The sequence below is a fragment of the Giraffa tippelskirchi genome, chromosome 3 (assembly GCF_054371585.1).
Source record: "Giraffa tippelskirchi isolate mGirTip1 chromosome 3, T2T-mGirTip1v1.2.pri, whole genome shotgun sequence".
Taxonomy (NCBI): domain Eukaryota; kingdom Metazoa; phylum Chordata; class Mammalia; order Artiodactyla; family Giraffidae; genus Giraffa; species Giraffa tippelskirchi.
This window is the reverse complement of record NC_137277.1, coordinates 50,110,377-50,128,633: the sequence shown is the minus strand read 5'-3', so window position 1 is coordinate 50,128,633 and position 18,257 is coordinate 50,110,377. Positions and strand designations below refer to the sequence as shown.

General features: G+C 36.0%; 1 protein-coding gene across 11 annotated transcripts in view; it reads left to right on the top strand.

Annotated features, from left to right (window-relative positions):
* Positions 1 to 18,257, top strand: part of USP32 (ubiquitin specific peptidase 32) — a 244,980-nt gene that overhangs the window by 189,646 nt on the left and 37,077 nt on the right. For all 11 annotated transcript variants that reach the window (XM_081584982.1, XM_081584979.1, XM_081584983.1 and 8 more), the window contains 6 exons: positions 238 to 321; positions 5,835 to 5,896; positions 9,358 to 9,460; positions 13,973 to 14,168; positions 16,059 to 16,234; positions 16,886 to 17,026. In XM_081584982.1, coding sequence (XP_081441108.1) covers positions 238 to 321; positions 5,835 to 5,896; positions 9,358 to 9,460; positions 13,973 to 14,168; positions 16,059 to 16,234; positions 16,886 to 17,026 — 762 coding nt within the window. The remainder of the gene's footprint in view (positions 1 to 237; positions 322 to 5,834; positions 5,897 to 9,357; positions 9,461 to 13,972; positions 14,169 to 16,058; positions 16,235 to 16,885; positions 17,027 to 18,257) is intronic.

The window sequence follows — 18,257 nt, the reverse complement described above, 5'->3', positions numbered from 1 at the left end:
TGAAGGAAGATGGTTGGTGATAAATTGTCCTCACTGCCATTGACTACTTTAACGAAGTTTGGTTACTTTTAAACTTATCCTGGCTGGCCTATTTCTCAGATGAACAGATAGCACCTGCCTTAAATTGATGGATTTCTTTCAGACAAATAATCATTAAAAGTTTAATAAACCAGATTTTACTCAAAAAATGAGGGCATTCTTAAAATGAGATCTTTTAAAATACTGTTTCTCTTTCAGATGGGTCATCTTAGTCTAGAAGACTATCAGATCTGGAGTGTGAAAAATGTTCTTGCCAATGAATTTTTGAATCTACTTTTCCAGGTATGTTTAAGGTAAATGACAGATACAGAGGGCAGTGATACCAGTAGTTCTGCATCTTTTCCATTATGTAGTAGTTACTGCATCTAAGCTACAAAACCGTGTATTATAAAAAGAACTACATTATCCTGTATACCACCTGAAAGATGGTGACATAAAGCATGAGGTGGTGAGATAAAGCATGAATGCCTACTGAAGTTTCTCAAAGTCATGAGAAGTTAGGAAAGTGGAATATAACTGATCATGTTTATCTTAAAACTCATGACAGAGCAGAATGTAGACACAGAGAATAACTTAAATTGTAAAAGCCATTATAATTGCTCTTTTCTTCAAAGACCCCTCCTAATAAGGCCGTGGAACAGAGATGGTTCATAAATAGGCACCTGTAAATTTTTCACAAAATATGCAATCTTTCCACTTAAGAGATTATCTTACATGCAAAATTATTTCTTTTTTTTTTTTTCTAATTCTTTATAAGGTCCAAAAAAGATCAAAGGAGAAGGAAGAAAGAATAGCTGCTAGGAAGGAGCAGCCAGATTTTAACTGTTTTCCCAGTTAAAGTAGTTCTCTTGCTCCCATTTAAAAAAATAGTTAATGGTTTCCATTTTTCATAGTTTTTCATAAATATGTAAGTTGACTTAATAGTGATAGTTTAGATTCTCCTTATTTTCCTTTCTTTGTAAAAGCACCCCTGTGAAAGTCAGAAAAGTTTGGTATCTTTGTCTTTATCATGATCTTCCATTATAAATAAAGAGGTCTATGACATAACTGTTAGAATAAATGGAAACTGAACTCTTCCTGTTGGGTAATTACTAACTAATGTATATTTAAAGCATATGCAATCTGATACACTTACAATATCCATTTAAATCAATCAGCTACTCCACTATCAATTTTCAACAGGAATTTAAGTTTATGGCTTTGGAAAATAAAAAATGTACAAAAGTAATATAAATCACTACTGTAAACAAAAATACTTGGTAATATGAAAATTGATGAGCTCTTTTTTTATCTCACTTAAAGTAATATTCTCAAATTTTAAGTCATAATTAATTATATAAACATTTTGACCACTTGAGTTTGTATTTGTGTCATCCTGTAGTTCTCAGGTAGCAAAGCATTGTGAATTTTTGTATTGCCTTGCCTATTTTCTCGTGCTTATCAGGGACTTGCAGTGACAGTATTTTCCTGTGATTCTAATTTATAAATAAGCATATGGTTGAGATTTGTTTCTGTATGGCAGTGTTTCCAGCATTATATTAAACAGTTGAAAGATTTTTTCATTGAGTACCCGTTTACCCATCATCTAACTTTTAGCATTACATTTTACCGTGCTCACTTTATCCCATATTTAGGCATGCTTTTAAAACTTTATGTTCACTTAATATATGTGTAAACAGATTGGCCTGAATTATCCAGATGGGTCCAGTCTAATCACACGAGTCCTTAGAAGTGGGAAACCTTTCCCAGCTATGGTCAGGGAAAAAGAGATGGAATTGGAAGTGTAGGGCTAGAGAGGTGCAGATCTGCTAGCTTTGAAGATAGAGAAAGGGCCATGAGCATAGGATTGTGGGTGAATTTTAGACATTGGAAAACGGAAGGAAACATATTCTTCCTTTGACCTCCAGAAAGGAATACCACCCTGTTGCCATCATTTTTTAGCCTGGGGAGATCTGTACCTTACTTTTGACCTGAATAACTGTAAGATAATAAATTTGTGTTGTTTTAAGGTATGAATTTTGTGATAATTTATTACAACAGTAATAAAAATCCAGTACAGAGGGAGATAACCCATATTTATGGGTTGGAAGGCTCAATGTGTTAAATGTGTCAGTTCCCCTTCAGTTGACTTAAAGATTTGTGCACTCAAAATCAGAATCCCCAGAAGCTCATTGTTGTCATTGTGATTTTGTAGAACTTGACCAGAGGATTCTAAGTACACAGGGAAGTATGAGGGTCAAAAATACAGCAAAGAAGAAATTCAGAAGCAATGGATTTATATTACCAGATATTAGAACTTTTTATACAGTAGCAACAGTGTTACAACAGTGTCTGCATCAAGTTAGACCAACCAATGGAACAACACTGAGAGTTCTTACACAAACCTACGTAGGTGTGATCACTTGATTTATAAGAAAGAAGACATTGCATTGCAGATAAGAAGGGGTAGTCTTTCCAGTAAGTGGTACTGGATTAATTAGTATTCTTATGGGAAAAACTATGCATCATTATTCACCCCATTACATGAAAAATAATTTTAGACCCTGTTACACAAAGTGAAGTAAGTGAGAGAAAAACAAATATTGTATATTAACACATATATATGGAATCCAGAAAAACAGCACTGATGAACCTATTTGCAGGGAAGCAATAGAGATGCAGATGTAGAGAACAGAATTGTGCCACAGCAGGGGAAGGAGAGGGTAGGATGATTGAGAAAGTAACATTGACATATATACACTGTCAGGTATAAAATAGATGACTGGTGGGAGGCTGCGGTATAGCACAGGGAGCTCAGCCTGGTACTCTGTGGTGACCTATAAGGGTGGGATGGGAGCAGGAAGGGAGGCGTAGGATGGAAGGGCTATATGTGTAATTATGACTGATTTGGGCTTCCCTGGTGGCTTAGACAGTGAAGAATCTGCCTGTGATGCAAGAGACCCAGGTTCGATCCCTGAGTCAGAAAGATTCCCTGGAGAAGGGAATGGCTGTCCACTCCAGTATTCTTGCCTGGAGAATTCCATGGACAGAGGAGCCTGGTGGGCTACAGTCTATGGGGCTGCAAAGAGTCCGACACAACTGAGCAACTAATGTGGCTGGTTCACACTGTTGTACAATGGAGGCCAGTGCAGCATTGTAAAGCAATTATCCTGCAGTAAAAAATAAATAAATTTTTTAAAAGTAATTTTAGCTGGATTATAAATCTAATAAATTTGGAAAGTAAAACAATAAATAAAGTGTCTAGAAAATAACATAGCTATTTTAATGACTTTGAGGTGGCAAAGAGTTCTTAAACAGGACACAGAGAGCGCCAAGCACAAAGAAAAGTTTTAAGTTGGACATCAGTAAAATTAAGAATTCTTTTTTTTCAAGAGATGCCATTAAGAAAATGATAAGAATTTATTTGCTTTACTTGTGTCCAGCAAAAGACTTGTGTATAGAGCATGTGTATGCTAGTTGCTCAGTCATGTTCAACTCTTTTTGACCCCATGGACTATAGCCCACCAGGTTCCTGTGTCCATGGAACTCTCCAGACAAGAATACTGAAGTGGGTTGCCATGCTCTTCTCTAGGGGAATCTTCCTGACCCAGGGATCAAACCAATGTCTGTTACATCCCCTGCATTGGCAGGCATGTTTTTTACCACTAGCGCCACCTGGGGAGCCCATCTAGGGCATACAAAGAACAAAAATCAATGGGAAACAAAAGGCAGAAGCTTAATAGTAACATGTACAAAAAACCTGAATGGGTGCTTCACAAAAGAGAATATCCAAATAGCTAATAATTATGAAAGGGGGCTAACTTCTTTAGTCATAATGAAAATACATATTAAAAAAAATACATATTAAAATTGTACTTGGAATACCATTAGACATCCACTAGAATGGTTAGCCTTGAAGTGATAATGAAGCATTGTTGAAGATAATAAAGTGTAACTCTTTCACATTGCCAGAAGGAATATAAATTCTTACAAGTATTGGCTGTTTTTATATATACTCTATAGAAACTTGTATATCTGAGCCCCAAAAGACATGGAATAAGTTCTTATAATCACTTCTTATTACAGTCCCAAACAGAAAATGACCTAACTACCTGTCAGCAATTAATATGTAAAAGTAAATGGTGATACTTGCATACACATGGTTTAACTTAAAGCAATAAAAATAAATATATTACTGCTACACACAACCACATCAAGGAATCTTACATAACATGGAATGGAAAATACTGGACCAGAAAACTCAAAAGCAGACAAAAAGCAATCCATGGTAGTGGAATTCAGGGTAGTGAATACATCAAAGGGTGCTGTAGTGTCTGGGAAGGAACTCAAAGTGGAACTTTGGGGGAGGTAGCAATGTTCTGTTTCTTGACTGGATGAAGGTTACATGGGTGTGTTTACTTTGTGAAAAGTCACTGAACTTTGCTCACTTTTATCACTTTGCTATACATGTGAAACTAACACAACATTATAAATCAACTATACTTCAATTTAAAAAACTTTTAAAAAGTATTGTCTCAACAATAAAAGAATAAACTATTGATAAATGGATATTTCTCATAAACCTAATTTGTGTAATGTTAAGTAAATTTTACCTCAAAAGGTAAACAAAATTATAAACAGGCAGGCTGATATATTTACAGGGAGCTGTACTAATATCTATGACTTACTTTGAAATGCATGCAAAAATTAAGATGGTTTAATAGATGAATTAAGGGATGGATAGATGAAGTATAACAAAATGTTAATTTCAGAATTAGGTAATGAGTATGAGGTGTTCAGTGTAAAATTCTTTCAACTTTTCTGTATTTTTGAAATTTTTCATGATAAAATGTTGGAGGGGGCGGGGAATCACATCTTTTATAATGATTTAGAGAAGGCAAATAAATTGAGGAGAAAATGAGCCTTAAAAAGCATACTTAGAACTTCCATGGTGATCCAGTGGTTAAGAATTTGCCTGCCAGAAAAAAAGAATTTGCCTGCCAATGCAGGAGACACAGGTTCGATCTCTGGTCTGGGAAGATTCCACATGCCATGGAACAACTAAGCTTGTGGGCCACAGCTACTGTTTCTGCGTGCCACAACTACTGAAGCCCACACACCCTAGAGGCCATGCTCCACAACAAGAAAAGTCACCCACAGTGAGAAGCCCGTGCACTGCATAAGAGAGTAGCCCCTCGCTCACTGCAGCTAGAAAAAGCCCGGGCAGCAACAAAGGCCCAGCATAGCCAAAAATAAATAAATAAATTCTTTTTTTAAAAGCATATTTAGTGCTCATAGCATTAATGTTCTTCTTAGAGCTGTTTAAGTTAAAATGCTACCTTTATCTTTCATTTCTGGTATCCTTTTCATCTCCCCTTTATCTTTCTACCCAAGTGCCATAGTATGCTCTTCAGATTTCAGGAAAGAAAATAATATTCTCTGTGTGAGATAATTAAGGTATATAGTGTTAATGAAACATTCTGAAAAGTAGTTTTTTCCTTCCTTTCTTTCCGCTTTTCTTCCTTTCTCTCTGTCTCTCTTCCCACCCTCCCCACCCCCCCACCCCCCCACCCCCACCCGCCCTGCCCCATCACAGAGATTTGGAAATTGCTTCCATTGAAATGATTTATTTCTTTAAAAAAAAAACAAAATTTAAAGTTCAGATTTGCTCAAGTGGATCATTGGTAATTCATCAGCCAAAAACTTTTGCTAGTTTAGATTCCCATCTAGAGAGTAGATCTTATATAGAGAATGTGAAATATTCTATAGTCCAGTCATTGGCACCAATGAAGTTTAATTTACTGTTTTATCTCTAGGTATGTCACATAGTTCTGGGGTTACGACCAGCTACTCCAGAAGAGGAAGGACAAATTATTAGGTAAGTTTATAGATACAGTCTGTGTATATTTTCATTAAATAGTTATAATTTCTGACATCTGAAATATATTGTTACTGGATAACAGTATGTTTCCATTTTAATGTAATCTTTATGGTAGCACCGTGTTTCTCCAAATAAATCACATAATGAAGTGTTTTTATTAAATTAGCTTCCTAACCAAGGGATTGGGTTAAGATATTTAAAGTGTAAGATGTGATGACTTGGTATATTGTATGTGTTCTGAAAGAATTACCCCCTCTGAGTTAAGTAAGGCACCCATCACCATCACATATCTTATGAAAATTTGTACCTTTTTACCAATCTCTCTCCCAGCTCCTGGCAGCCTCTTTTCTATTCTGTTTCTGAATTCAACTTTTTTTTGAATACCATGCAGTATTTGTCTTTCTCTGTCCGGCTTATTTCATTTAGAATAATACCCTCAAGCTTCATCTGTGTGTTTTTGTAAAGACATGATTTCTTATTTTGAAAGGCTGAATAAAATTCCATTTTATATATTCATAAACACCACATTTTCTTTATCCTTTCATCCATTCTTGGACACTTGGATTGTTTCCATACCTTGGCTATTGTGAATAATGTTGCAGTGAACATGAGAATAGAGCTGTCTCTTCAAGATAATGAAGAGATCCATATCAAGACACATTATCATTAGGTTGTCAAAAGCCAGGGACAGAGTTTTTAAAGCAGTAATAGCAGTAAGATACCTATGTGTATCCTTCATAAGATTTAAAGCGCTGAAAGAAAAAAAACACTGTAGCCAAGAATTCTATATCCCGAAAAAATATTTCTTCAAGAGTGATTTGGATTTTGAAATGAATTCTTATATATGACTCTTAGAACAGAAGCAGTAAAAGAAAAAAATAGGTAAATATGGCTTCATCTAAATTAAAAACTTGTTCTTCAAAGGGCATTGTCAAGAAACTGAAAAGAAAACCTATGGACTGAGACATAGTATTTGTAAATCATAGATCTGACAAGAGTCAAGTAACTAGAATATATAAAGAACTCCTACAACTCACAACCAAAATATAACTCAATTTTAAAACGGGTAAGGGACTTCAATACACATTTCTCCAGAGATGATATACACAAGTGATATACACATGGTTGTCCAGCAATTGAAAAGATGCTCAAAATCATTTGTCATTAAGGAAATGCAACTCAAAACCACATGAAATTCCACTTTGTACCTACGAGGATGTTTATAATTTTTAAATGGAAAATAAATTTTATGATGATGTAGCTGCTGCTGCTGCTAAGTCAAGTCAGTCATGTCTGACTCTGTGCAACCTCACAGACAGCAGCCCAGCAGGCTCCTCTGGCTATGGGATTCTCTAGGCAAGAATACTGGAGTGGGATGCCATTTCCTTCTCCAGTGATGATGTAGAAAATTTGGGATTCTCATTGTGTCACTGGTAGAATTTGTAAAATGGTATAACTGCTACAGGAAACAAGTTGGTATTTCCTCAAAATTGCAGTTACCACATAACTCAGCAATTCCCTTCTAGGTATTTATCTAAAAAATTAAAAATAGGCACTAAAATACTTGTACCCAGATCTTCCTATTAGCACTGTTCACAATAGCCATAAGGTGAGAACGGCCCAAATATCAATCAGTAAGGTGAATAGATAAACAAAATGTATATATTTGCCATGAAATATCACTCAGCTATAAAAAGAAATGATGTACTGATACGTGATACAACATGGATGAACCTCACAAATGAAAGAAGCTAGACACAAGAGGTGACGTATTATACGATTCCATTTATATGAAATATCCAAAATAGGTAAAACTAAACTATCAGTATAGAAAGCAGATTGGTGATTGTCAAGGGCTAGGGAGAAGGAGTAATAGAAAATAACTGCTTAACTGTGGTGTATGAAATTGTTTTGGAGAAGTTGACATAACATAAAATTAACCGTTGTAAAGCATATATAATATTCAGTGGCATTTAGTATAGTAAGAATGTGCAGAGACCATCTTATGTTATATGAATTTCTTCTCAATAAGAATAGTGTTTTTAAAATCACATTGTGATACCACTTCACACCCACTAGATAGATTTGTGATAGAAAAGACAGACAATAACAAGTGTTAGTGAGAATGTGGAGCAACTAGAATCCTCATACAATACTGATGGGGAAGTTAAATGGTGCAGCCACTTTGGAAAACAGTTTGCCAGTTGCAAATTATCAGGTATTAGATAGATAAACAAAACATACACAAACACCCTATGGAATATTACTCAGTAGTAATAAAAGAAAAGCACAAAGTAATGGTATCTGCTCCAACATAGATGAACTTCAAAAACATTATGCTAAGTAAAAGAGATCCAATGCAACAGACCATGTGTTATAACATTCCACTTATTTATTTAAGTCCCTTGCCCATTTTAAAATTGTGAAATGTTCAGAAATGGCAACCCACTTCAGTATTCTCACCTAGGAAATCCCTTGGACAGAGGAGCCTGACTGGTACAGTCCCTGGGGTCCCAAAAGAGTCGGACACGATTTAACGACTATACAACAATATATCTAATATATAAAGAACTCTTAAAAATCAAAGTTAAAAAAATACCGAAAAAAATGTATAGAAAAAAGGGCAAAAGATATGAATAGACAATTCACAAAAAAGCTATATAATGGTCCATCGTCATACGAAAGGATCAAATTGACTTTATAATAAAAGAAGTACAGACTAAAGCTACCCTGAGACATCATTTGTCTCCTTTGCAGATTGACAAAAAATAATTTTGACAAGCCACTCTGATGGCAGTACTGGGAGAACAGGCATTGTTACACACTGCTATCAGGAGTGTGTGACTCAGACAATAAAGAATCCACTCGCAATCTAGGAGATCTGAGTTAGATCCCTGGGAAGATCCCCTAGAGAAGGGAATGGCTATCCACTCCCCCATTATTTTTGCCTGGAGAATTCCATGGGTAGAGGAGACTGGTGTGGGCCACAGTCCATGGGGTCACAAAGAGTCAAGCATAACTGTGTGACTTTTTAAGAGATAGAAAATAAACTAGTAGTGTCATGAGGCTGAGGGCAGTAATTTGACTAAAAAAATGACTAAAAATAAAGCATAAGATGTCTTCAGGGTATCTGAAATGTCTAAAATTGGATTGTGGTAATGGTTGCACATGTCTGTAAATTTACCAAAATCATTGAGTTCTACACTTAATTCAGATAACTTGTATGATATTAAATTATTCCTCAGTGAAGCTGTTTTTGAAACATCAGTTGGAGGCTTAATAGTGGTATTATGACTCCTGAAATTGGCTTATCAGTGTTTCACTAATTTAATATGTGGCCATTTCCCAAGTATATCTGTTTCATGCTTTTCCTTTGAAAAGTTTCTAATGATAATTTGTGGGTGTATGGTCATCTGTTTTACACACCATTTGATGTACTGAATTTCTTTTGTATGTAGAGGATGGTTAGAACGAGAGAGCAGGTATGGTCTGCAACCAGGACACAATTGGTTTATCATCTCTATGCAGTGGTGGCAGCAGTGGAAGGAATATGTCAAATATGTAAGTAAGATTCCTATTTATCTACATTTAAAATAAGATTTTTAGCCCCATCAGACTTTGTGTGACTACTCGACAGTGATAAAATGCTCCAACCTAGAAAAAGATTTGAAGGTGAAAGAAATGAATACCTATATGATGCTTGCTAAGGACCAACCTGCTTTTCTAAAAAGCAAGTTCCAGAGCAAGTAATAGATTCACTAAGAAATCAGGTACTATATACTTAGTATTTATAGCACATTATGAAAACAAAAGTATGAGACTGTAATTCTCACTTGGACAGTGGTTAGCAATTCTGATTGCATAGCAGAATCACATAGAAAGCTTTAAAAAAAAATTCCTGAGCAAATACATTTATAAAGCATAATTGGAGAAAGGGATTGAATTAATTTAAATAAGTGGTTTTTGTATACTGAAAATTTTCTTTTGAAACCTAATTTAAGTGGAATGCATTTTGTCAGTATGAACGCGGTCAGAAAAGCTGTGAGAAGATCAATATTTTCTTTAATGAATTGCCGAGAAGTCTACAAACTGAAGTCCAAACATATGATTAATAATTTAAACTAAATACTCAGGCCCAATTCACAAGCCATAGGTCAGTGTGATTCTATTGTTTTGTTGTCCATACAATTATGACTTCTTTAGTTAATAGTTGAATTTAAAATACTGATGGCCCAAAATCCATACTTAATGTAGATTGCTAGTTTTTAATCATTTATATACTGTGGTCACCATTTTTTTACCATATAATTTCCATACTATTATTTTCTTAGTTACATTTATATAAATAACTTTATCATTTTTATGTAAATAAATATATCTTATTTTCAAAGGAAACTTTATGTCACTATCTTAAATAGAAAATCAGTGTCACATTCCAGAAATAGAAGATCAAAATAAAGATAAACTTAATGGAAATAAAATATATTAAATTTCAAGTAATGTTGCTTTTTGAAGACTGATACTGAGGCCTGTTCTCTGTTAAAAAGAGAAATTATCAAGTATTAGATTGGCATATAAAGTATTCAGTTAGGACATTAACACCAAACTGAGATTAACACCAAACTGAGACCCTTTCCTCAAAGTAATCAAAGGACTGGAAGAGAATTGAATAGGGAATAATTTTTTCACAGTGAAGTCGAGTTATTTAAAACCCAACATAATCTGCTACCTTTCACATATTTTAAGAAAGTTAATTAATAGAAGATTCTAACGTTTGGATTTGTAATAAAGAATATGAATCTGTGTGCTTCTGAATTATTTGAAGTTTTAACAAAGTTTTAACAGTTTAACTTTTTTTGGTTCAGTAGAGTTAATTAGTATGTAGAAAGAAATCTAGGTTTTATTCTCATTCTTCTTGCCACTCTTTTGATTAAATCACTGTAATTTCTTCAGAACTGGCTTTTGAAGAATCTACAAATTGATAGCGTTCACCTGGCTTACAGATCAAAGAGGCAAAAAACATCTAATAAAATATTGATATAATGTCTCCTTGTTTAGGCTAAAATTAGGGCTTCCCTTGTGGTTCAGATTCGGGTGATGGCAGGGTCCTCCACGGAGCACGCAATGTGAGAAGAACAGTTTTTGAATGGCGTTTCCTGTTATGGCTTAAATCTTCCTTGTTTGACATGAATGCCAGTGCCTAATGTCTTCCTGTTTGAGAAAGGAGAAGCTTAGGGAACTTTGTTGTGGTCTGAAGATCCACTTTTTCACATTCACCAGTGACATTAGAGCAACACTTATTTGTCAAATAGAAATTTTGTGGGGTTCATCAGGAAAGGTGCCATCAATAAGAACTTGTGCAATCTGACATTAGTTTCCAGAAATTAACTGGAAGATCCTTATGGGGTTTACTGGAGTTGAAGAAAATGACAAGATATGGAGACACGAACATCTAGCAAATCTGGAAAGGCTCCTCAGGAGGAGGGAGGGGTGCCGGGAGCCAGCTCACGAGATCCCACCCATGACAAGGTCATGAGGAGAAGACCTGACGAGCAATGCAACTCAGGCCTCAGGGGTTTCAAAAAGGCTGCCTCGATGCTCACCTTGAAGATGACATCTATCTTTCTGGTGCTTGCTATAATAGACCTCTCCCTAATTTCTGTGACTTAGGCAGAAGGCCTTCCCTGATCTTTTCCCAAACAGATCAATTTAAAACTTGAATCGAAAAAAAAAAAAAGAAAAAAAAAAAACAACTTGAATCGACATGCCCCCCCGAACGATGGCACCCTATAAGATTATCCATGATAAAGAGTATTTTAATCTAAATTCCTCTTGCTAGCATATTAGTTTGTTTGATAAATGTGCCTGTGCCTTTGGAGCTAATATGCATGACTGCACCTTAGCACGGAGAAGGCAATGGCACCCCACTCCAGTACTCTTGCCTGGAAAATCCCATGGACGGAGGAGCCTGGTAGGCTACAGTCCACGGGGTTGCTAAGAGTCAGACACGACTGAGCGACTTCACTTTGTGGCTCAGATGGTAAAGCATCTGCCTGCAATGCAGGAGACCCAGGTTTGGTCCCTGGGTCGGGAAGATCCTCTAGAGAAGGAAATGGCAACCCACTCCAGTACTCTTGCCTGGAAAATTCCATGCACAGAGGAGCCTGGTAGGCTACAGTCCATGGGATCACAAAGAGTCGGACACTACCGAGCAACTTCACAGGGATGCTATAATTGCATTAAAAGAATCTAAAGCTTCCACTGTGCTATTACTATGCTGTGACTTGGAGTTTATGTTTTAAATTTGATGTTTTTCTAAAGTTTCAGTTAGTTACTTTCTAAGTGGTGCCTTCAAAACCTGCATCCATTGATCAGTTTCATCTACTAAAATCTATGTCACTGTTTACTGAATACCACTTGAGTTCCTCTAGCCATGCTATCTGTCTCCTCAGATGCCTCTGAGATCTTGTTCTGCTGGTTAGCACCTTTAGTCTTTCTCTTGACCTTCACTTAAAAATATCCTGATCTTTTAAAGGCACTCACAGATACATATTCTCATAGCACCTTCTCTTCTGCTTCTCTGTAATCTTAGCTCTCTCTGTTTTTCTATGTGTTTTTTTGCTGATTTTTTTTTCCCCTCACAAATAAGCTTAGTAGAAAATAAGTTCTATGCTAGCTGCCTCTGCTTCTAGGGCTCTGTGTGTATGTTTAGTCACTCATACGTGTCCGACTCTTTTTGACCCCGTGTACTGTATGTAGTCAGCCAGGCTCCTCTTCCATGGAATTTTTCAGGCAAGGATACTGGAGTGGGTTGCCATTTTCCTCCTCCAGGGCATCTTCCCGACCGACAGAGGGATTGAGTCTGCATCTCCTGCATTGGCAGGCAGATTCTTTACCACTAGTGCCACCTGGGAAGCTACCTCTCCTGATTTTTCTCTGGTCATTCAGACTCATTAACCTTCCTAGATTCTTCTGCCACCTATCCTCTCAATATTGTTCTCTCCTTATGCTACATAAGGACTTTCCTGGTAGCTCAGACAGTAAAGCGTCTGATTGAACCCAGGGGTCGATCCCTGGGTCGGGAAGATCCTCTGGAGAAGGAAATGGCAACCCACTCCAGTACTCTTGCCTGGAAAATCCCATGGATGGAGGAGCATGGTAGGCTGCAGTCCATGGGGTCGCAGAGTCAGACACGACTGAGCGATTTCACTTTCAACAACTTGTGTCTCAATTTTCACTTTCTGCCTGCTTTTTGCACACTATAGAGTTATAAACTGGATTATGCTATCCCCTATTTAAAAGCCTCTCACAGAAAAATCCTGTCAATATAATGTCAAGTGAAAGAAAAAGAAGCAACATGCGATATTTAAAGTGTGTTTTCTGTCAACAACCAGAACAATGGTTCACATTTACTAAATGCCAGGCACTTTACCCGTGTCACTCATGCAATCTTCATATAACTCTGAGATACTAATATCTTAGTTTTTACCCATAAAGAAACAGAGGCTTATAAGTTTATTTTATGAAAGGCTGAATAGCTGGTAAGTCAGTACCCTGCCCTTAACTCTAACCATATTCCCCACATGTATTTTTTATAGATATGTGTATATGTTCTCTCACAAAAAATAAAGGAAACACATCAAAATGTCAACTATAGTTAATGCTAAATGATGGAATCTGAGTACTTGTGATATTTAGTTTCTTCATGTTTTTCTATATTTTCTATAATAACAATGTAATCTTGAATAATAAAAGAATAAATATTATTTAGCTTTTTAATATCGATTAAAACCTTCCATGATTTTCAACTTTCAACAGAATAAAGTCTAAACTACTTTATATGGCACAGGGTCGCTTGCAGTCTGTTACCATTCTACCTTACCAGTTTTACTCATATATACTATTCCTCTTTGAAGAAATTAAAACTCAGTTATACTTCCAAATGTTTTAAGTGCCATAGCCAGCTGCAGGAGAATTAGAAACAGTAGACAGTTGGGGGATTAATTTTTGAAGGCTGCATAATTGTCAGATTATTGAATTTTACCTCTTAATTTCTGACTTCATGATTTTTAGGATGCCAGCCCTGTTGTGATTGAGCCATCATCTGTGCTTAATGGAGGAAAATATCCATTTGGAACAATAGTACATCCTATAGAGCAGAGTGAAGATAGAATTGTAGGAGGCAGCCCAAGTTATGTGAACACCACAGAAGAAAAATTTTCAGACAACGTTTCTAGTGCATCTGAAGCCTCAGAAACTGCTGGCAGTGGTAAGTATGACTTATTTTCCATGAGGTTTAGGCAGGGTCATTTCTTAAAGTGGTACAATTTGTCAGAGAGTATGCTTAGTGGGATATAGGCATCAGGCTTCCATTTACAGAAACAGGTTTTGAATGAAATAGTCTTAACAGATTCTTGAATGTATTAGTATCTTTACAAAGAGGAACTCTTCTATATTCTACGTCATTAATCTCTCAATTTGAAAATATTTTCACAGTTTTCATTGATTAAGTCAATCTTTCCATATTGTTATTAAATCATTTTGTCAATAAATTTAGATTAGAGAAGACATTTTTGAAGAAAATCTAAATTTTTATCTCCAGAACTTTAACCATAGCACACCTTCATTGGATCAAATGCATCCTCATATCAGATTCAGACATTCCAGGCTGGAATTTGGGAGTTATTTTGTCAACATATTTAGAAAGAATTGATAATATTGCCCATAATCCCCTTTGGTTGTTGATACCTACCTAAAACTTAGTAGTTTTACACTTATGTGGAAGGTGCTTTGCTATATTTTGGCCCAAATAAATTTAGTTGATTCCTGTTATTCTGCTGGTACAGTGGAAGGACTCTCAATCTTATTCTGTTGTTTCATCTTTGAGATTTTTCTTCTCCCTTTTCTGTGGAGCAAGAAGGCAAATTGAACAGAGCTAGCGTTTTCTCTACAGAACTCCTTGTAGAATCTCATTCAGTTTAGTCGCTCAGTCATGTCTGACTCTTTGCAACTGCGTGGACTGCAACGCCAGGCTTCCCTCTCCATCACCAACCCCCAGAGCTTGCTCAAGCTCATGTCCATGGAGTCGGTGATGCCATCCAATCATCCCATCCTCTGTTGTCCCCCTCTCCTCCTGCCTTCAATCTTTCCCAGCATCAGGGTCATTTCCAATGAGACAGTTCTTTGCATCAGGTGGCCGAAGTATTGGAGCTTCAGCTTCAGCATGAGTCCTTTCAATGAGTATTCAGGACTGACTTCCTTTAGGATTGACTGGTTTGATCTCCTTGCTGTCCAAGGGACTCTCTCAAGAGTTTTCTCCACACCACAGTTCAAAAGCATCAATTCTTCGGCACTCTCTTTCCCCATCTGATGTTATTACAGAGATCACTCAGCAGTCCTAAAAGTGCTGTCTTTGATCAGCTTTTCACTGTTTCTTCACCCTCCCTCGGGTCCTTTTTGATATATGCTCACTCTGCACACAGCTCAGCTCTGTGCTGTCCACATGCTGAGGAGCACCACAAGTAGAAGGTTAAAAGTGGTTGATGACTAGAATGTTCACCAGAGATTAACATGTAGTTGAGAGTTGAAATACCTTAAGATACCATTCAGATTCACAACTCTTAAATCATTATCAATCATTTTCCTGTATGTATTTTTCTGTTGTAACATCCATGCCTTCCTTTCAAATAGATTTATTAGGGAACAGTTTCTTCTGTCCTAGCATTCTCCATTCTCCTATTGGCGTTCTTGTTTTAGCTCCTGCTCTTTGGTTTAGAGACTTGTTATCACCCTTATCTACTAAGAACCTTTGCAGGCAGAAGAGAATTAAGGAAAGATATGGGAGAGTCCAGCTACTTGGCCATATTTCTTCCTTTCCTATCAGAGGACATAGAATTCTTGTGAATTATTAGATATTCTAGGAGTCTGGCCAAATGTTCATTTGATAATAGCTTTAAAAACTTCTATTCTACCTAGTGTTATTCTAGGTATTTTCTAGAAAGGAATACCTCTGTGTCTTCTACACAATTACAGAATCTAACACTGTACTGATATGTCCACAGAATAATAGCATTAACCTAATACATGGACATTGAGTTCATATCTTCAAGCCTATTTCATGTATAATAAAACAGAGATTCCATCTTCTTTGTCCTTACAGGCTTTCTGTATTCTGCCACACCAGGAACAGATATGTGCTTTGCTCGACAACATAACACTTCTGACAATAACAACCAGTGTTTACTAGGAGCCAATGGGAATATTTTGCTGCACCTCAATCCTCAGAAGCCAGGGGCTATTGATAACCAGCCACTAGTAACTCAAGAACCAGTAAAGGTAAGTAATTTGACATCTCTTTCAAATTACTAATAAATTTCATTCTGAAGATTTCAGCACACAGAAAATGTTTGTGATTCATTTTATTAACCTGTTGTAGATAGAAATGTTTCTGTCAGAGTATTTTATGACTTACTACCTGCATAGACTCAGTTTAGTGATCTTTGGAAATGTTATTTTTCTTACTTAGAACAGCTACTATGAAAATATAGTTTCATATGTATGTGAAAAAAGTTTTTTAAAAAAATAATAATACTTTCTACTGTTGGAAAGAAGTCTATGAAAGCTATCCTTAAATTTTCATATGTTCCAGTGATTATCTTTCAAATGATTTACCTTGAGTTTCCTTTTTTAAATAGTTTATTTTGAAAATTCAAAATAAAAACCTTTTAGAAAATTCTTTTTTTTTCTAGTAATGTGACACTGAGTAGTGACATGTGTTTATTTTCCTGTATCTAGGTTTTGTTAAAACACAAGAGACTAATTTTAAAAATCCAGCATTTGAGGGAATTCCCCAACAGTCCAGTGGTTAGGACTCCGAGCTTTCACTGCTGTGGGCCTGGGTTCCATCCCTGGTCGGGAAATAAGATCCCACGAGTCAAGAGGTGGGGCCAAAAAAAAAGTCAACATTTACATTCCATTTTTTCTAAGGCTACATCATTAACACTAGAAGGAGGACGATTAAAACGAACCCCACAGCTGATCCATGGAAGAGATTATGAGATGGTCCCAGAACCTGTATGGAGAGCACTTTATCATTGGTATGGAGCAAACTTGGCCCTACCTAGACCTGTAAGTACAGCCAATATTGCCTTATATAAGAAGCATTTATAATAGGGTCTTCTATTAATTTACTATATGAACCTCACTATCCACAAATTAGTTCTTAACCATGATAGAGCATTCAATATCTGTTCAAATTAGTTGAATAAATTTTGGGTTCTCTTATGTTCATTCATTCATTTACTCATACATTTATTGAGCACTGTATTAGGTACTAACCACAAAATGATATTCATTTGGAAATGGGCCACTTATATAAAGTGGAGGATCACTGGACTAAATAGAGACAAGGAATTATGAGGCTAGGCAATTAAATAAGTCATCCTCATAAACACAAACATTAAGATAATGCAGAACTTAGACTGGAGCAGAAGTCTGAGAGCCAGTGCCAAGACGTTCAGCGAATATAGAGAAAGTAGTGCAGATGTTATTTCTAAAACTGTTATTCCCATTAGCCACACAGACATCCACTTAGCTGTTGTGGATTTTTGTGGTTTGTCTTTTTGAAGGCGGGACATAACAAGATCACAATAGATGATAATAAGAATTCAAAGCCGGTGAATTCTGATTGTGACCATTAATAGAATGAGTCATTTAGAGCATAAGTAAAATGCTCTGAAGTAATTTAAAGGGCTTGGAGTGTGTAATATCAAAATATTAGTTAACTCTACAGCATCATTTGTTTTGCTTATAGAGTAAGCAGCAGTATTCATTGCCTTGAATACTCTTTACATTATTGATGCAGTAAAATACTTTATAAGAAGATTCTTTTGCTATATCAAAAAACACTCTCCCTTATATAATGTACAAACTAGAACTTTTTTATACCAGGAAGGTTTTACATAGATAAAATACAGTAAGTTAGATCACTTCCAAAAAGAGTAAAACTCTGCTGTATATCCTTAGTCTATAATTTTAATAATGATTTTGTTATTAATAATTATGTTTACAAAAATTATGTTTAAATCTTAATCAGGAATTTAGGGTTTGTATTTGTTGGCCCCAAAAGGTTTTTACTATATTTGTCAACAGAACTCCTAGGTAGTTACATGTAAATATGAATATACATAGATGTATATGCATACATATTATTTATTTATTGGAGTTTGGGGTAGTCCTTGAATTAATCAGTCACTTAATTTCTGGGACTTTCCTGCTTTATCCAATATTCTGTATCTGTAAGAGAATCATTGTGATAATTGGATAGATGTTTGATGGATGGATGGATAGATAGATGCAG